The sequence below is a fragment of the Drosophila sulfurigaster genome, chromosome 2R (genome assembly GCF_023558435.1).
Source record: "Drosophila sulfurigaster albostrigata strain 15112-1811.04 chromosome 2R, ASM2355843v2, whole genome shotgun sequence".
In the NCBI taxonomy this organism is placed as follows: Eukaryota; Metazoa; Arthropoda; class Insecta; order Diptera; family Drosophilidae; genus Drosophila; species Drosophila sulfurigaster.
The window spans coordinates 6,381,313-6,399,435 of NC_084882.1; the positions used below are offsets into that span (position 1 = coordinate 6,381,313).

General features: G+C 41.1%; 7 protein-coding genes across 8 annotated transcripts; 5 read left to right on the forward strand and 2 right to left on the reverse strand.

The window, feature by feature from the left end:
* The first annotated feature begins 79 nt into the window (after positions 1–79).
* Positions 80–2,980, forward strand: LOC133837047 (BLOC-2 complex member HPS5 homolog). Its single transcript, XM_062267698.1, has 3 exons — positions 80–327; positions 380–886; positions 946–2,980. Exons 1-3 carry the CDS (start codon positions 244–246, stop codon positions 2,950–2,952), a joined length of 2,598 nt encoding a protein of 865 aa, XP_062123682.1. The 5' UTR covers positions 80–243; the 3' UTR covers positions 2,953–2,980.
* Positions 2,981–3,620: 640 nt separating this feature from the next.
* Positions 3,621–8,937, forward strand: LOC133837048 (ATP-dependent RNA helicase bel). Of its 2 annotated transcripts, none has more exons than XM_062267699.1 (4): positions 3,621–4,078; positions 5,661–6,015; positions 6,092–7,963; positions 8,032–8,937. In XM_062267699.1, exons 1-4 carry the CDS (start codon positions 4,034–4,036, stop codon positions 8,142–8,144), a joined length of 2,385 nt encoding a protein of 794 aa, XP_062123683.1. In that variant the 5' UTR covers positions 3,621–4,033; the 3' UTR covers positions 8,145–8,937. The 2 variants fall into 2 exon arrangements, with proteins under 2 accessions (XP_062123683.1, XP_062123685.1); XM_062267701.1 differs by having other exon boundaries at positions 3,622–4,078; positions 6,092–7,954.
* Positions 8,938–9,516: 579 nt separating this feature from the next.
* LOC133837056 (protein SYS1 homolog) lies at positions 9,517–10,755 on the reverse strand. The gene is made up of 3 exons (XM_062267709.1): positions 10,484–10,755; positions 10,303–10,424; positions 9,517–10,240 (listed from the first exon to the last, which is right to left on the reverse strand). Exons 1-3 carry the CDS (start codon positions 10,646–10,648, stop codon positions 10,045–10,047), a joined length of 483 nt encoding a protein of 160 aa, XP_062123693.1. The 5' UTR covers positions 10,649–10,755; the 3' UTR covers positions 9,517–10,044.
* Positions 9,641–9,973, forward strand: LOC133837058 (uncharacterized). The gene has a single exon (XM_062267711.1). The coding sequence runs from the start codon at positions 9,641–9,643 to the stop codon at positions 9,899–9,901; it is 261 nt and encodes an 86-aa protein (XP_062123695.1). The 3' UTR covers positions 9,902–9,973.
* A 110-nt stretch (positions 10,756–10,865) lies between the features above and the next one.
* Positions 10,866–12,390, forward strand: LOC133837053 (dihydroorotate dehydrogenase (quinone), mitochondrial). Its single transcript, XM_062267708.1, has 2 exons — positions 10,866–11,123; positions 11,184–12,390. Exons 1-2 carry the CDS (start codon positions 11,070–11,072, stop codon positions 12,354–12,356), a joined length of 1,227 nt encoding a protein of 408 aa, XP_062123692.1. The 5' UTR covers positions 10,866–11,069; the 3' UTR covers positions 12,357–12,390.
* LOC133837057 (SRA stem-loop-interacting RNA-binding protein, mitochondrial) lies at positions 12,374–12,796 on the reverse strand. The gene has a single exon (XM_062267710.1). The coding sequence runs from the start codon at positions 12,670–12,672 to the stop codon at positions 12,403–12,405; it is 270 nt and encodes an 89-aa protein (XP_062123694.1). The 5' UTR covers positions 12,673–12,796; the 3' UTR covers positions 12,374–12,402.
* Positions 12,797–13,057: 261 nt separating this feature from the next.
* LOC133837052 (dual specificity mitogen-activated protein kinase kinase 4) lies at positions 13,058–15,317 on the forward strand. Its single transcript, XM_062267707.1, has 5 exons — positions 13,058–13,422; positions 13,668–14,542; positions 14,609–14,749; positions 14,813–14,898; positions 14,964–15,317. Exons 1-5 carry the CDS (start codon positions 13,392–13,394, stop codon positions 15,136–15,138), a joined length of 1,308 nt encoding a protein of 435 aa, XP_062123691.1. The 5' UTR covers positions 13,058–13,391; the 3' UTR covers positions 15,139–15,317.
* The last annotated feature ends 2,806 nt before the right edge of the window (positions 15,318–18,123 follow it).

Here is an 18,123-nt window from a genome sequence, read left to right on the forward strand (position 1 = left end):
TGCCAGGTCGCAAAATGTTTTGTAAACATAGTGCAGGAGCTGCCAGACTTGCATTTGTTAAGGCTGTGGCAACGCCAAGTTAACATCTGTAAAAGTTGAAGCCTCAGTTGTTTTTTTTTTGTTTTGCAAATGGTAAAAATGCATAAATAATATACAAACAATAACATACTGTATAATTAGCATGCGAAGCGTGCCCAATATGTGAATACTCAAGCGTCAGTAAGAAGAAACAACAGCAGCAAAATGTCCGACGCCTACTGTCTCTCGAATTTTATTGATTTTTCTCCACATTTGTCGCAACCGCTGAGGCACAGCAATCGGATCAAGGTAACGAAATCAAATGCAATCGAATACTCTAGATTCTCATATTTGATTACAGTACACCTGCTTTGACATCTCAGACAACTACATCATATTTGGTGCCACCTCGGGCTCACTATACTTCTTCAATCGTGCTGGCAAATTCATGCATCTAATCCCCAATAAACATGGCCCAGTTACACACTTGAGCATATCGGCAAACAATAAGTATGTTGCATTTGCCACACAACGATCCCTCATCTGCGTGTATGCTGTCAACCTGTCGGCCCAGGCTGCCCCACAGGTAATTGTTACACACCTGAGCACCGATCAATCTGTACAAGTGAGTTGCATCCATTGGACGCCGGATGAAAAGCAATTTTACTATGGCGACACACGGGGTCAGGTCAATTTGGTGCTGCTGTCGTCGTTCATTGGTCACAGCCTGTTGTTTAACATGTCAGTGCATCCATTGCTCTATCTTGATTCGCCCATTGTGCAAATCGATGATTTTGAATCTCTCCTCTTGGTTTCCAACTGCACCAAGTGCATTCTCTGCAACACCGAGTACGAGGAGTACAAACAGGTTCGTCGCCTATTATTATTTCCAACTCAAGTATAAACCTTACCATTTATGCCTGGCAGATTGGAAACCGTCCGAGGGATGGCGCCTTTGGTGCATGTTTTTTTATGTCGCCACAGGAAGCATTGCAGCCATCTCGCATCTACTGCGCCCGTCCCGGCACTCGCATCTGGGAAGTGGACTTCGAGGGCGAGGTCATCCAAACGCATCAGTTTAAGAGCGCACTCGCCATGGCGCCCGCCAAGATCTTCAAGCCCAGCGAAAACGATGCCATCGATGACAATAACGATATTGATGGTCTAGAGGCAAATGATGAATTGCTCGACTATCAGCCGCAGCAGCTGCAGTTCGCTAAGCTGCAGCGCTTCAGTCAGGACTTCCTCTTGGCCTTCACTGAACTGGGACTCTATGTGTTTGATGTACGCCATTCCACGGTCGTGCTCTGGTGCAATCAGTTCGAACGCATTGTTGACTGTCGCGTTACAGGCGCCGAGATTTTTGTGTTCACCCAAACAGGCTCATTGTATAGCGTGCAGCTTAAGACCCTGCAGGGACACGCCATTTCGCTGATGGAGCAATCAAGGCTGCCGGAATGCGCACGTCTGTTGCGCCAACATGTCAAATACTTTGCGGACAAGGCGCGCGAGAACTACGATCTGAAGCTGCTCAATCAACTGAAGCAGATGCTCATTGAGAGACAGCAGTACGAGCTGCTTAACGATATATCCGTCATCTTCGATGCCATTGCCCAGTGCACGGGCAACGCACTGGACACCCAAAGCTCTGGCGGCAGCTCTGCGACAACCGAGCGCAGCCAGTCTCTCAGTCTGAGCACAGCAGCGACAGTTGGTAATGGAAATGGCAGCCAGACTCAAACCATAACGATGCCATTTGCTGCATCTCCGCCCAAAGGGGTTTATGTGTTGGAGAATGCATTTTGCGATAACCTAAAGCAGCCGCCCAAGGCGGGACACTTAAAGGATGCACTGCTGACAGTAACTGGAAAGTTTGGCAAGAACATCATCAAGTACAAGTTCAATATATTTGCCGAGGAGCAGCAGCAACAGCTGGTCCGCGAGCTGATACCGGATAGTGAGCGCTCGCTACCCTTCAAGGATATTAAAGCCCGCTACGAGTCTCAGGACAATGCCGACGAGGACGACGAGGAAATTGTTTGCCGTAGGAGCAAATTAGCTTCCGCCAAGCGTTTGGCAGCGTCGACAACAGCAACAACTCACATCAGTCCCGAAGAGAAAACCATATACAATCTGTATTTGATCCACAAGAGCGCCAAATTCAGTCGAACGCATTGCGTAGAGCGTTATCGCAGCGTCTTCGATGAGTATACGGCCAACGAGCTGATCCAATTGCTGACTAAACTGGTCCAATTGATGGTGGACCATGGCGACAGCTTGGAGCAGGCACAACGCAATTGTTATGAGATGTACTTCAACTACTTGAATCCCGAGCTCATCTGGGAGATGGACGATGCGACGCGTGACTATATTGCAAATGGATTCGTACTCTTAAATGCCGGCATCGAGATCTTTCGCTGCAGTCATTGCAATTTCCCACTTCGCTTCGATAATGCCTGTCAATATCATGAGCTTGGTGCTGTTTTATTGCGTTACTTTTGGTCCCGCAATGAGCAGCTAAAGTGCTTCGATGTTCTACATGCGGTGCCAGCGTTGCTCGACGTCCTAGCCAAGTTTTATCTGGCCGAGCACAATCTGGATAAAGTGCTGCCCATTGTGTTTAACTATGGTGCCGTCGAATTGCTCCAGGATATCGGACGACAGTTGAATATCTCGGCATGGGCTCGTTTATTTGAGCAGTTTGTGGAATTACAACGTGGGCGCTTGGTTTGTGTGAACTGCGAGTGTGTCACCAGTGTGGAGCAGGAGCAGCTAACCCGACACTTCTTCTACACTTGGAACTGTTTCCTCAACATTGCCCTGGATCATTTGACAGCCACCGATACGCTGGCATTAATCTTCAAGTGGAGCTCGTACATACCCAGCGATGCGATTGATCGTGAATTCTATACAAGATGTCTGCTTAAGGGCTAGCATACTATACGGCATTAATTTATTGCAAGACACACACACATTCCCTTATTCTTAATCTCTAGCTAAAGCTAAAGCAGCCAATACCAAAAGCATTTATTCTATATATACATATATTGAAACTATAGAAGCATATATATATACACCACATACATATGTATACAGTTTGTGCGTAAATAAAAGTTGTAAATTCCCCTGCATTAACCTATGAGTTTTGCTTCAGTTTTAAAGATATTTATCAAAAAATAATTTAAACGTATCACGAACATTACACATCAAGTTTTGGCATTATTCATACAAAATTTCAACTGCAAAGCAAGCATTTCTCAAACAAACAACATCAGCCCCGCATAGCGAAAGATCCAGCTAGTGTTTCAAGCTGTTCAAGGTTTTCAAAAACGATTTAGTACATACCATATGTATCTCAAAAACGATCTTCTGCAGATAGTTTTTCGATGACATTACGAACATAGATTTTAAAGTTTCGCGGTTGCACAAGCTGTCTGGCAACTTTTCAACCCAACTGAACTCTTCCAACGCAACCCTGTTATTGTGATAACGAAAGCAATTTTAGTGTGGCCATTTTTGGCTAGAAAGTATTTCTGGTATATATTGAGCGCATTTTGTTGAAATCATCTCCCGGTCACGCTCCTCTCCACCATTTTTTCCCGTGTGGCTCGTTTTCGCCGTTGGTGTGGATAGACACGCGTCTGATAGTTAAAAAAACGCGAAAGCGTATAAAAACTCTAAATTTTAAGCACAAGCTCAATTACAGCTTGTAATTGTGTCGGTGGGCACAAGTAGGCCTAGTAAATATAACCGTTTAATTCTTATTAATCGCAACGAACTACATAATTGTGAAAAGTACAACCTCACTCCACATAAGAACGTAGTAGCTTGTGGAACGTAAGAAGTTGTCGGAAAAAAACTAAGGAAAAACGTATAGACACGAAGTGCAACACAAAAGAAAAACAATTACATATATTAATTTTTTGGAAATTGCAAGTGTGCGCAAAATCAGAACAATTGCAAAATTTTCCTAAACGGAAAGCAAGAAAAAACAAGCAAGTGATTGGAGGATAATATGAGTAATGCTATTAACCAAAATGGCACAGGTCTAGAGCAGCAAGTAAGTATAGATGATGAGAGTACTTTTATGTGTGGTTGTTGTTAGTTCGTAACGGTTTGTGGTGCAAAACAGAGGAACATAATGGGGGAAAAGTAATATGCATGAGTATAAGAGATGGCGTGTGTGTAAAAGTGACGGTCATGATACATTCTCATGACATACCCGTCTCTTCCCTTCGGTTGCTTATTGAACAATATTCGTTGTGTCGGCGGTCTACAAAAAATTTATTGATTTCATAACATACAAAATGTCTGGCCGTGGAGCGCACTACGTTTTTACATTCTGCAACGAACGGTGACTCATATACGTATACGAATTGATCGTTTGTGTGTGTGTGGATGTTTCCCCTCTGTTATTTTCAATTGTGTTATTTCTTTTGTAAAACTTTTAGCTTGCCTCCAAATTGACATGTTCATTGCTGTGTGTGTGTGTGAACGATAGAGAGGAAGTGTGTGTGCGAGTAGCCGCAATTCTAAACCAGTGCATTTATGTGTGTGTGCGAAAGCGAGAGAGCCAGTGGCGGCGTACTCTTTGTCTTCGTTTGCTCCTCACGCACATGTGGAAGCTGAGTATTGTAAACAGCGTTGCCAGACATTAATGTAATCTTTGCAATATGTACACCTTTAATGCGCGAAAGCAATACTGTGACACCCTATACAACACTGTGCTGTAAAAACAAGTTCCACACTTTGCATAGCTTCTATTGCGGCTTTATTACTGCTCTTCTCTCGGTCTCTCTCTCTTCCTTTCGATGAAAACTGCGCTAAGCATGATGTTTTGTGTGTCAGTGTGTGGGTGGTGTATTGTGTTGTTGCTAGGCCGATGTCAAAATCCAAAAACCCTCTCAAACTAGTTGCGCTTATTTTCGCTGGATACGTATACAAATGTATCCATCTTATGTGTGTTAGTGTAAGAGAACATCTCTCAAATTAAAAAAAAGCATGTTGCCAACCGGGTTTGCTGAAGAGCTCTAAGCTTGAAAAGATTATACAAACATGCGTGTGTGTGTGTGACTTTTACCAACAACTTGATATTTCTATACTTCTTTCTTGTATTGTAACATCTAAGAATTCATTGAACTTGTGACGTCAGATAAAAGCTTGGCGGTTGTTCTTATACCTGCTTGTAGGGGAGGCCACGTAAAGTTTATACAAATTATCTTGATCAGCAGGAGCAACCCAAATATTAAGTTTCTTTTAGTAAATCGAAAACAAACAAAGGTGTTGGTATATATATCACGTTTAACCAGCAGGATCAAGAGAGACGGAGTATAAACTTAAAAAACATAAATAATAATATATAATAATAAATTATATCTGAGAATTAGGGTACATGGATGATAAAAAAAATATTTAAATATGCCGGAAGCTAATTGCAAGACAGCTCCAGACAGAATGTTAAATTTCACAATGTTTAATTACAATGGGATATTTTCTGTTAACCGAATAGTCGTGTTAGTATAATGTTAATGTGCGGCTTTGAAGCACCTGATGGTTTTAATATTGAAGTCTACAAATTTTTGTAACACATCTACATATTTGTTTGTTAATATTTTACTAATAGTTTTTAATTGTTTTTGCAGGTTGCTGGTCTGGACTTGAATGGCGGCTCGGCTAACTATAGCGGCCCCATAACAAGCAAGACTTCCACTAATTCGGTCACTGGTGGCGTGTATGTGCCCCCGCATCTTCGAGCTGGTGGTGGCAACAACAACGCGGACGTAGACAATCAGGGCCAGGGCTTTGATTCAGGTGCCGCACCCCCACGTGGTAACGACAACAGGGACCAGCAGCAGCAACGCGGCGGCGGAGAATATCGTCGAGGCGATCGCGGCGGTAATCGCGGCTACAATCGCCAGAGCGGCGACTACGGAAGTTTTGGCAGCGGCGGCGGTGGTAGACGCGGTGGCGGCAATCGCTACGAGGACAACTATAACGGTGTGTAATCAATCAGTAATAGATAGATGAGCGTCGATTTTCATTTGGAAATTTTGCTTTCGATTTTAATTTTTAGGTGAATACGATAACCGCCGCGGCGGCGACTGGAATCGTGGTGGTGGTCGCAATTTCGGAGATAGACGTGGGCCATCTTATCGTGGTGGTGGTGGCGGAGGGGGAGCCGGTAATGCCGGTGGTAATGGACTTAATGATCAGCAGGAGGATGCACAGCAGCCACGCAATGATCGCTGGCAAGAGCCGGAACGCTCCATTGGATTCGATAGCGGCGCCTCTGAGGGCGGACCAGGAGCAGGTGGGGGCAACAGAAGCTACAACAACCGCGGCGGCGGTGGCTACAACAATCGCTGGAAGGAGGGCGGCGGAGGAGGCGGCAACGTCGACTACACAAAACTGGGAGCACGCGACGAGCGTTTGGAGCAAGAGCTCTTCGGGGTCGGCAATACGGGTATCAATTTTGACAAATACGAGGATATACCCGTGGAGGCGACGGGTCAAAATGTGCCACCCCACATCACATCGTTCGATGATGTGCAGCTGACGGAGATCATTCGCAACAATGTGAATCTGGCGCGTTATGACAAACCGACGCCTGTGCAAAAATATGCCATACCGATCATAATCAGTGGCCGAGATCTAATGGCCTGTGCCCAGACAGGTTCTGGCAAAACAGCCGCATTCCTTGTGCCCATTTTGAATCAGATGTATGAGCATGGACTGTCGGCGCCACCGCAGAGCAATCGCCAATACAGTCGGCGCAAGCAGTATCCGCTGGGCCTGGTGCTGGCACCAACCCGCGAGCTGGCCACTCAGATCTTCGAGGAGGCCAAAAAGTTCGCCTATCGTTCGCGCATGCGTCCCGCTGTCCTATATGGTGGTAACAACACCAGCGAACAGATGCGCGAATTAGATCGCGGATGCCATTTGATTGTGGCAACGCCGGGTCGCTTGGAAGACATGATCACGCGCGGCAAGGTCGGTTTGGAAAATATACGTTTCCTTGTCTTGGACGAGGCCGATCGTATGTTGGACATGGGCTTTGAGCCACAAATTCGTCGCATTGTCGAGCAGCTGAACATGCCACCAACAGGTCAACGACAGACCTTGATGTTCTCGGCGACATTCCCAAAACAGATCCAGGAGTTGGCCAGTGATTTTCTCAACAATTACATATTCTTGGCCGTGGGACGCGTTGGCTCCACGTCCGAGAACATTACTCAGACTATTTTGTGGGTCTATGATCAGGACAAGCGCTCCTATTTGCTCGACTTGCTCTCCTCGATACGAGATGGACCCGAGTACTCCAAGGACAATCTAACGCTTATTTTTGTCGAGACAAAAAAGGGAGCCGACTCCCTCGAGGAGTTCCTCTATCAGTGCAATCATCCGGTAACCAGCATTCACGGTGATCGCACGCAGAAGGAGCGCGAGGAGGCATTGCGTTGCTTCCGATCGGGAGATTGTCCCATTTTGGTTGCTACTGCGGTGGCAGCCCGTGGACTGGACATTCCGCATGTGACGCATGTGATTAACTTTGATCTGCCCACCGATGTGGAGGAATATGTGCATCGCATTGGTCGTACTGGTCGTATGGGTAATCTCGGTGTCGCCACATCGTTCTTCAATGAGAAAAATCGCAACATTTGCTCCGATTTGCTAGAGCTGCTCATCGAGACCAAGCAGGAGATACCCGGCTTTCTCGAAGAGATGCTAAGCTCGGACCGCGGACATGGTGGTGCCAAGCGTCGTGGAGGTGGCGCTGGCGCACGCTATGGCGGCGGCTTTGGCTCCCGCGATTACCGTACAACTTCTGGCGGCGGCAGCGGCGGACGAAGTGGCGGCGGAGGTGGTGGAGGCGGCGGTGGTCGCAACAGCGGCGCCGGCGGTGGCGGCAACTATCGCAGCAATGGCAATTCGTATGGTAAGTTTGGTGAGTGATTACTGCGTGATTGCTGAAACTATCGCTGAAATTATACTAAATTCAATTATCAATCATAGGAGGAAGCTCTGGCGGTGGTGCTTATGGTGGCGGATCCTACGGTGGCTCCTATGGCGGTGGTGGCGGCGGTGGATCGCACTCAAACAACGGGCCCGATTGGTGGGGTCAATGAGCAAGGCCAGCCAGCCAACAAGGCAAGCAGCAACAGCATCGTCAACACCATTTCGACTATCGTCACTATTAACTAATAATAACAACAACCACAAACAACAAAATTAAACTACAAAAGCACAGAAGAAGGAACAGAAATGAAATAGATTAACGAGAAAAAAAAGGAAACAGAGCCGAAATAGAAGCAGAAACCGAACATTTTGAACCGATAACAACTTATTTATATTTGCATATTATATGTATCTATATATATATATGTCGATTATATATATACTACAGGGGCAGCAAATGTGAAAGAGAAACTGTCTGTGTGCAGCGCAACCACAAATACTATATAAACTCAACACATACACAAGCACATTACACACTCACACTCACGTATCCATTTACAATAGCAAACGCATTACAAGTAATAAAAATTGTTTAAAATTACCATATATACAATGTATGCATATATGAACAAACGACAACTTTAAATTGCTGCAAATATTAAATAGTAGTTTATAAATCATGATGCGAATACCACAAACAACCACAAAACTGGCTCCCCAACAACAAACTACAAATATGCTAAAGCTAAGAGTGAAACCCATAAGAGGGCGAGCGAGAAGAGAATATATTAAGTAAAGGCAATTTATGAATTTTTGTCCATCTCGATAATTATCTCTTTCAACTATTGAAATCGATGCACAGAATTATTAAATCGATAAGCGATACAATTGAGCATGTACTTCAATTTGAATTGATTAATCGATGATTTTAAAGAAAAGCGTAACTAGTAAAGTTATATATTATATATTAATGGTATATAAATCTATATATAATTATGTACTATAATTTAAACCACACACAAAACAAACCATACAAGAGAAATCATTAAACAAAACATAAAAAAAAAAACAAGTTTGCTAAAAATAAATCGAATAATTTAGCAAATGGATATAAATTGATTTTTATTCAACACATAAAAATAGAGACAACTTATAGTATTATCTGTGAAATTCCACTTGAAAGTCTGTTCTCATATGATCGTTATGTCCATATGTGGGATATTTTTGATCTATGGAATTTTTCTATGTGGTAGTTGAACTTTTATACAAAATTCGAAAGCTTTTTGAGCTAAGCCATGTTCGTAATTAACCTAATCGCCAATTGAGATGTAGGATGTGCGCCAATTAGTAGAGTGAATTGAGCAAAAGCTCGTGAACTGAGAATCTGACATCTAACTTTCAGTCGAGTCTCTAATTTGATTAGATTAGATTAGGCAACATCTGATTAGGTTGTTGCATTCTGATGATCGTGGTGAGACGACACGAAGAGTTGACTGTTGTTCAGTCATTGTTTTTGCGCAAAAACAAATTTGACAAATTTAAGTTATTTACAAAGGTGGTTGGTTGGCTGCTTTTTTTTGTTTACGCGAACTCGCTGGTAGTACTCGTATCTGATCTAAATGCTTTTTTCAATGAACTCAGTGGGTTCAGTTAATACCCAAGCATCATGCTGAAGACACCAAGCACCCAATGTTGGTCGCTATTATTGATCATTTCGTTGATCTTGACGTTTTTTTTTATGTTCACCTATGGACAGTTCGTGCCGCGTCAACTGCATTTTTGGAACCTCTTCGGATTCATGCGAAATAATGGCAGTGAGATTGAGGCGTCTGCGCCACAGCTGGAGTTCTTTATGCCTCCAGTGCCAGTTGAGAAGCAGCTGAAACTCAAGCGTGGTGCGCCTTTTATATATCAGATATTGCACTAGTTACATCGGATATATATTCTATTAAATTGAATGCTTAACTATACATATATTATTAAAAATAAATTACACATTCGTATGTTTAAGAGTAATTGGTGGCTTTGCTAGCATCACATTCAAATGTTTGTGTGGGTTCGTGGTAGCCCTCAAACGTCCGATTTTTGGTTAAGCGCCGCATACCCGACCGGAATCTCCTTCATCTCGGTTTGCAGGCAAAGGAACTCACCGCCAATGCACATTATGGTCGCTGTGATAACGTTCAACAGCCACCAAGAGGCATTTGCTGGAAACGAGCGATTGTACCACCAGCAGATGAGCAGGTGCAGCAAATGGAACGTGCAACTGCAAAATTAGAAAGGATCAGATATGTGGATAATTACTATGTATGTATGCAGAAATGATACCTAAAGTCGAGGCAGAGCTTGGCACGGCGTACAATGCACCACAAGGCCAGCGATGCTACAAAAGCGTTTACGACAAAGGCGCAGATCACTAAACGACCACCCAGATCGTATATATGTATTTCCTGTAGAAGGAGAGTTCGAGGTACAACGTATATTGCGTATTGTGGTAGTATTTACTCACATGGTACTCGAAAATGTGGTCAAGTGTATAATTGTCGCCAGCCAACTTATTGGCCACGAAGACTAGCAGACCAAGGGAGAAATAGACGCAGAATTGCATTGACAGAATCTGTGACGTCAAGAGCGTGGGATCCCATTGCGTGTTGCGAAATGTGCCACCTTTCATTGCAAATATCGTAACTGTTTCCTCGATGTGCAAACTGTTGTTATTTATGCTGCCAAAATGCAACAACAAAACACTGACTCATCACTGGAGCTGGTTCATCGCAGGTCAGTTCGTGACTTGAACTGGAACTAGCTTCTGACATCAAACATGAGTGAATTGAAGTTTTTACTTCTCATTTTAAATACATATGATTATTTTTTGTTTCTTATCATGAATCAATTTTATTTTTCCTTTTTAAGTGAATGCTAAATTTCGTTCATTGCAATAGTCGACGTTAAATAAAACAATAGAAAACAATTTAAATAGAATTCGGTTCTAGAAATAACGTGCTAAGTATGCATTAGGCAAAACCTAAATTCGATAAAAGAAAACAAAATTTTTAAACTAGTGGTACCACTAATTTTTAATCACCCTTTAAGCTATGAACCAGTTCAATTCGCTTCTGAGGACAATGTTGCAAAGCACGCGAAAAATTGTGAGTTCTTAAATTTTAAATGAAATTCGAATTATTTTTAGCACAGCCTCGATTTTCCAGAATCGCTTACGTTCCCTGGGCATCGTAACAACGGGCGCTGCGGCGCTATGCTTGGGTATCACCGTTTATCACAATCAGGATCATCTATTCCGCTCTTTTGTTATGCCTGTAGTGCGTCTACTGCCTGCGGAGACCAGCCACAATTTGGCTGTGTTGGCTTGTAAATATCGCCTTTGTCCAACGTCAAGCTACATGGATGATATGAATTTGCATAACTCATTTTTCGGGCGTCTCATCAGCAATCCAATTGGCATCGCAGCTGGTTTCGATAAAAACGCGGAAGCCATTTGCGGATTGAAAGACTTGGGATTCGGCTTCATTGAAATTGGTAGTGTTACGCCTTTGGCTCAAGAAGGCAACGACAAGCCACGTGTATTTCGCCTGATCAACGATCGTGCCATCATTAATCGTTATGGCTTTAATAGTGATGGTCACGATGTGGTGGCGGATCGACTACGCAAATTACGTGAAAGAGAGGACTTCAATGCTGTTGTCGGCGTCAACTTAGGACGCAATCGGGACACACAAACACCGGTTAACGATTATGTATCGGGAATCAAAACATTTGGTCCCATGGCTGACTATCTGGTTGTCAATGTGAGCAGTCCTAATACTCATGGACTGCGAGATTTGCAGAGCAAATCCAAGTTGACAGAACTGCTCGAGGCAGTCAATCATGCACGTGCTGAACTTAAGCACAACGAGAAAGTCCCAATTCTTTTAAAGCTATCGCCAGATCTGGATTTCGATGATATGAAGGACATCGTGGCGGTCATTAATAAAAAGAATTGCCGTGTGGATGGTTTGATTGTATCAAACACGACTGTGGCTCGTGACAATATCACCGACATAAAGTTTGTCAATGAAATGGGCGGCTTAAGTGGTGAACCATTGCGGGCACGCTCCACCATGCTGATTGCCCAAATGTACGAACTGACCAAGGGCAGCATTCCCATCATTGGCGTTGGTGGCGTCTCCTCTGGTCAGGATGCCTTTGAGAAAATCGAAGCCGGTGCTTCCTTTGTGCAGATTTATACTGCGCTAGCCTATGAAGGACCCGACGTTGTCGATCGCATTAAAGAACAGCTCTCCTCACAACTTAAGCAGCGAGGATTCTCCAATGTCCGGGCTGCCACGGGCTCCAACTACAAGCAATATTTACCATCGAAATAACCTAATACAGAATAAAATTGTGTGTATATACATAGATGTAAGCATTTTATTGGGTTGCAGTGGCCCGTTGCACATTGAGTACGCGACCTTCCAGAAAATGTGTGTTTTGATTGCTGGCGCTATTAAAGGCATCACGCTGGCTAAAGATCACAAAACCATAGTATTTCGACAGTCCCAATTGCTTATCGAAGACCACTTCGGCATTGGCCACATGGCCGAACCGTGAGAAATATGATTTTAGCTCCTTGCTGCTGATTGTCCATGGCAGATTGCCAACAAAAAGCTTGTAGGTGTTGCGTGCAATGTTGCCGGACATGTTTATGTGTGAATACTTCTAATTAAGTAATATTTCCGCTAGGTTAGATTTTTGTTTACAATATTAACAGCGGCACAGGTTTAACATATAGCTAAATGTTATTAACAGTTTGGTGCTAAATATCGTTTTGTCGGTTTGTCGATACTATCAAGGGACTATTTATTCATTATACCAAAGTTATCAAATTTATAATATTCAACTATATGTTCTTGTTCATTTTTGAAGAGAATTGAATGAAATCTGTGAATTACGGGACCGCAGTGTACATTTATAACAATTTCGATAAATTACAGTTTTCCTCTTTTTATACAAAAACATCCCTAAAGGCCGGCAATGTGTTTGGTATAATTGTCTTATTGAAATTTGGTATTAATTCGTTTCACAAAGTAGATCACACAAAGTATTTTGTTGCACTGCTGCCTTTTTAATGTTTTCTAGTCTATTTTTATGTGAAGCGAAACTAAAAAATGAGAAGAACTTAAATGTGCACGCGATTGATAAATACATAATTGAGTTGTGCTCTCAACTAACAAAATAACAGTTGGCGTACGATTATGGTTTAATAGTCTTTAAGCAAAGTTCGCAGCGAAAATAATTTCGGCGCCCCCCGTTTGCGACGTGTATTGGGGCGCGGCGCTCTATTGAAAAACTAAAACGAATATTGCAAAGTAGTATTTTCATAATATTTTAGCTTGCGATTGTATCGTCAGACATCTATAATGGCCGAGAGACCAAAAAATTTGTTTGCAAGTAAGTAATTTGCTTAAAATCTGCCCACGCACTCATGCATACACACATACACATATACATTTGCATTCGCATACATATGTGTAGCGCACATGTACATTAGAAAGAAACACACACTCACACACGCAATGTAGAGATAATCATGACTGACGCATTGCTTGCTGCGAAATGCAATTGATAAGCTCAAAAATCATGAATAAAAATATTCACCTTATCTTTTATACGAATCTTCCCTCGTTTCGCATTAGCTGGACCGAGTCGGTCACGCATTCCACCTGATCAGCTCAATTTGAACAATCTTAGCATTCGACACCCGCCATCGTCTACTTCGTCAACATCTTCGGGTTCAACATCTTCAGGCTCAAGTTCCTCATCGCAGCAAAACAATGTTACGTTACGTTTTGGAGCCCAGCCCAGTTTTGTGCCCGCAGTTCCAGTACCCAGCAGCAGCAGCAGCTGCAGCGGAGGCGGCAACACAGTTGCAACTGTTGGAAGTGGTGGCATCAGCAGCACTGCAACGGATCGTCATAGGGAACGCATCAGGCAACAGGCATGTGGCAAGCTGCAGTTTGGTGAAGGAGCCGCAAACACACATCACTTCACGTCAGATGATCTCGAAGATTTGGGCGAGATTGGTCGTGGAGCATTTGGCGCGGTTAACAAGATGATTTTTAAGAAATTAGATAAGGTGATGGCAGTGAAGCGCATACGCTCGACTGTCGATGAAAAGGAGCAGAAGCAATTGCTAATGGATCTCGAGGTAGTCATGAAGTCAAACGAGTGCATCTACATTGTGCAGTTTTACGGGGCGCTTTTCAAGGAAGGAGATTGCTGGATATGCATGGAATTAATGGACACCTCTCTGGACAAGTTCTACAAGTACATATTCGAGAAAAAACAGCGGCATATTCCCGAGTCCATACTTGCCAAGATCACTGTGGCTACGGTGAATGCTCTCAATTATCTAAAGGAAGAGCTGAAGATCATACATCGCGATGTAAAGCCGAGCAATATTCTATTGCATAGGCGTGGTGACATTAAACTATGTGATTTTGGCATCTCTGGGCAGCTAGTCGATTCGATAGCCAAAACTAAGGACGCGGGTTGCAGGCCGTATATGGCGGTACGTCTTGACATTGCTTAGAGTAAATATTTGCTATTTTAAATGTTGGAATTTGTTGTCCTGTAGCCAGAGCGTATTGATCCGGAGCGCGCCAAGGGTTACGATGTTCGGAGCGATGTTTGGTCCTTGGGTATAACACTAATGGAGGTGGCAACTGGCACTTTTCCTTATCGCAAGTGGGGTTCAGTATTCGAACAGCTATGCCAGGTAAATTATTGTCATTGTCACTTTGTATGATGCGCAACTGTTGTAACTTTTCCAAATCTTTAGGTTGTCCAAGGCGATCCGCCACGTTTACATACATCATATAATGGCATGGAGTTCTCTCAGGAGTTTGTGGAGTTTGTTAACACTTGGTAAGTGGAAGACATCACTGCTAATGCAAGGTCAACTGCTCTTACCGTTCTTATCCCCCTCTTAGCTTAATAAAGAAGGAAAGTGACAGACCCAAGTACAACCGGTTGTTGCAGATGCCATTTATAAGGCGTGGTGAGAATAGCCATACAGATGTTGCTGCCTATGTGGCAGATGTGCTGGAGTCTATGGAAAGCGATGGTATCACGCAATTTACAACCAATCAGCCAGCGGAAAGTTAATCTAAAACGAGTCATAAAGCAACTGCAGTAGCAAACAAAAAGCAACACTAAAATAAAAAATAAAAGAAGATAAAAAGGAAAACTAGTATATTGTTGTCTACTTTGTAGCATTCGTAGTAAACGTAGCGCGTATTTTGTTAAAACAAAGAAAAAAAGCTAAAGAAAAAAAGAAAAGAAAAGATTATGAAAATTATTTGTAAAGAGCATATACATATAGTTTTTGTATTTTGTGAAGAAAACTGTAAGTTAAAACGCGTTAAAATGATTATATAAACTGTGCCCAAGTCGGTATTGTGTATTATGTTTTCTGTCAACGGTGTAGAATTGCCTTTTTTGGTTTTAAATTGATTGTTTATAATTGTTACAAAATAAAATAAAAGCAACAGCTATAAAAGAACGACAACTAACATTGATGATACATGAAAACTGAAAGCAATATTTGTAAACATTTTTACACGGAATGCGAATGGAAATGAAAATGTTAACTAAACACCAATTTAAAATAGCCATAAAACCATAAACAACAAAAAGTTTCTGCTTAATTTAAAATCCATTTTGTAACAATCTTTCTTGCTTATTGAAGTTAAGTAAAAAGCTTTAAACATTTGCCAAGTGGCTGCATTTTTTGAATTTGTAGCAGAAATTATTAAATGCGAAATACAAAATTAATCCAATGATATGTAATAATATTAATTATAATAATAATCAACAATACATTAATAATACCCAGACACACTGACAGCTACACACGTTTTTATGCGTAGTATTTAGTTGATAAGCCATAATGAATATTTAGCAAAAACAAATAAATGTATTGTGCCTAAGTATAAACAAATTGATAAACAATTTAATAAATACACATGAAAAGTCACAATAAAAATGTAAAGTGAATAAATGAATACAAATTAAGGCAATTAGTTTATGTAGTAAGCCTTAGCCAAGCTTTTATACACACAGGCCATGCCACTTTCTCACACCCACATCCACACGCACACACACACACTAACACAAAGACACGAATGCAATTGCACCGTCTAAGCTCCCGTCTAAAGCAAAAAAAAAAATAATATAAATAATCCATGCCAATGTCTTTTCGATTAATATTTATGCAAGCGCTATTGTGAAAGTAAAAGCAAATGTTTATTTTTTGTATACATATACATGCATATATATTTGATACAACATAAAAGATAAAACCAGAGCAGCAACAACAACAACACATGCCACACTGCGTCCATAAAAATGTAATCTTTTACCGCACAAAGGCGTCACCAAGAAAATATTTTTATTTGGTTGTCCTTTGCATTTTGTTGCATAGCTTAAAAAATAATTTAAATACTGAACTGTTTTCGAATAAGTCATGCAAATAACAACAAAGCGCAGATGTATTTAACTTTGCTCAGGCACGGAAAATACAAAAATATATATTACAATAGAATTTAGCCGGGCGATGTCTTTATACACTTGCTAGAGTTTTTAATGCCAGTATCAAATTGGATACGATTCTTAAAGTTGTAATCCGATGGTTTGATTAACGATCTAATCAATGAAAAAAGCGTATGCATAATGTCATGGTTTGAATATGTTGCTACTGAGATAGTTACAAAATTAAATTACTAATATAATACTATTTTATTAATAATAGGATGCCATAGCAAGGGTATAAAAAATATTTATATGTATAGTATCCGGCACATCTAGAAGGAATATAAATATTAAACTAACAATTGCAATTAAGAAGCATATTGTACATTTAACGGAAAGATGAGAGGTAAACAATCGTGGGATTACAAGTCGTCATATTTTTTGACAATAAGCCGTGTATAATTTTTTTTAAAGGGAAGGAGAATATGTAACTTGTATATAGGGATACTACCGATACAGATACGATATTAGATAACGGATATTAGTAGCATATACATACCTAAAAAAATATGTAGCATATACGATATACAATTTGAATGTATCCAACTGCAAGACGAATCCTAGTCAAAACTCAATTACTTAACCCATTAATCGGCTTCCAATAAATCCCAAATGGCCTTTAATTATAACAATTCTGAAAGCTGACGTCCACAAAATTGAGAAATATTCTTGATCTCTTTGATGAATATACATTCATTCACACATATACTTGGCTGATATCCCTACACACAGTAGAGGCGAGGATGTAAGTCGATAACCATATACAAATATGGTAAAATCCTAACTTTAGCGTTTGCTATATAGATCAAGATAAGAGTGAACTCAGACCTCTCGAGGACCTACTACATAAGAATTTTCTCGCACTGTCCTAAGTTTAAGCAAAGTAACTAACTACGATATTAAAAGATACTCTCAGCATACATTCTAATTTGTAAAACCTTCCCGGCTAAACAGAAAAAGTGAAGAAAAAAACAAACAAACAAACAGAACAAAATATACAATAAGAATTCAATTAACATCATAAATAAATAACTAAAAACATACAGGTGTGCAAGAATGATAATATTGTTGAAATAAATTTGAGGAATTTGATGAATTTGTAAAAAGAGGGGAAAAAATTATTAGCAAATAAATAATGTATTTAAAAACTATACATATTCTCTCACAATCTTATTGCTTCAATTATTCTCTTAAAGTATTCGCATTTCCTCTTTTACGAACAGCACTCTCGACATTGAGCCTCTTAATACTTATCACCTATTTGAAATTCGAACTCATACTTGTAATTCAATAGACTCATGACGTCGTGCTCATTGACTCAGTAATTAACCAATTACTAAATCAAAATGAACTCATAACAAATATGCACATCTAATAAGTTGTGCTGATGCTCTTCTGTGGATATAATGTGGAATATTGAAAGTGATTGATTTATCTGACGCTTATGAAGGTAGAGTTACAAATGTGAATTATTCTTATAATATTTAATGTTTTTATCATTAATTTAGAATGATTAGATTATTCTTATTTATTGATTTATAGTATTTATCAGAAATGCTT

Excerpts from the sequence above, each read along its gene's own strand:
- LOC133837052 (XM_062267707.1), top strand. The coding sequence starts at position 13,392 with ATGGCCGAGAGACCAAAAAATTTGTTTGCAA. Across the intron at positions 13,423-13,667 it reads ACCAAAAAATTTGTTTGCAA|CTGGACCGAGTCGGTCACGC; the intron begins GTAAGTAATTTG and ends GTTTCGCATTAG. Across the intron at positions 14,543-14,608 it reads GTTGCAGGCCGTATATGGCG|CCAGAGCGTATTGATCCGGA; the intron begins GTACGTCTTGAC and ends GTTGTCCTGTAG.
- LOC133837053 (XM_062267708.1), top strand. The coding sequence starts at position 11,070 with ATGAACCAGTTCAATTCGCTTCTGAGGACAATGTTGCAAAGCACGCGA. Across the intron at positions 11,124-11,183 it reads TGCAAAGCACGCGAAAAATT|AATCGCTTACGTTCCCTGGG; the intron begins GTGAGTTCTTAA and ends TCGATTTTCCAG.
- LOC133837048 (XM_062267699.1), top strand. The coding sequence starts at position 4,034 with ATGAGTAATGCTATTAACCAAAATGGCACAGGTCTAGAGCAGCAA. Across the intron at positions 4,079-5,660 it reads GCACAGGTCTAGAGCAGCAA|GTTGCTGGTCTGGACTTGAA; the intron begins GTAAGTATAGAT and ends TTGTTTTTGCAG. Across the intron at positions 6,016-6,091 it reads CTACGAGGACAACTATAACG|GTGAATACGATAACCGCCGC; the intron begins GTGTGTAATCAA and ends TTTAATTTTTAG.
- LOC133837056 (XM_062267709.1), bottom strand. The coding sequence starts at position 10,648 with ATGAAAGGTGGCACATTTCGCAACACGCAATGGGATCCCACGCTCTTG. Across the intron at positions 10,425-10,483 it reads ACCACATTTTCGAGTACCAT|GAAATACATATATACGATCT; the intron begins GTGAGTAAATAC and ends CTCCTTCTACAG. Across the intron at positions 10,241-10,302 it reads AAGCTCTGCCTCGACTTTAG|TTGCACGTTCCATTTGCTGC; the intron begins GTATCATTTCTG and ends CTAATTTTGCAG.
- LOC133837047 (XM_062267698.1), top strand. The coding sequence starts at position 244 with ATGTCCGACGCCTACTGTCTCTCGAATTTTATTGATTTTTCTCCACAT. Across the intron at positions 328-379 it reads GGCACAGCAATCGGATCAAG|TACACCTGCTTTGACATCTC; the intron begins GTAACGAAATCA and ends ATTTGATTACAG. Across the intron at positions 887-945 it reads AGTACGAGGAGTACAAACAG|ATTGGAAACCGTCCGAGGGA; the intron begins GTTCGTCGCCTA and ends TATGCCTGGCAG.
- LOC133837057 (XM_062267710.1), bottom strand. The coding sequence starts at position 12,672 with ATGTCCGGCAACATTGCACGCAACACCTACAAGCTTTTTGTTGGCAAT.
- LOC133837058 (XM_062267711.1), top strand. The coding sequence starts at position 9,641 with ATGCTGAAGACACCAAGCACCCAATGTTGGTCGCTATTATTGATCATT.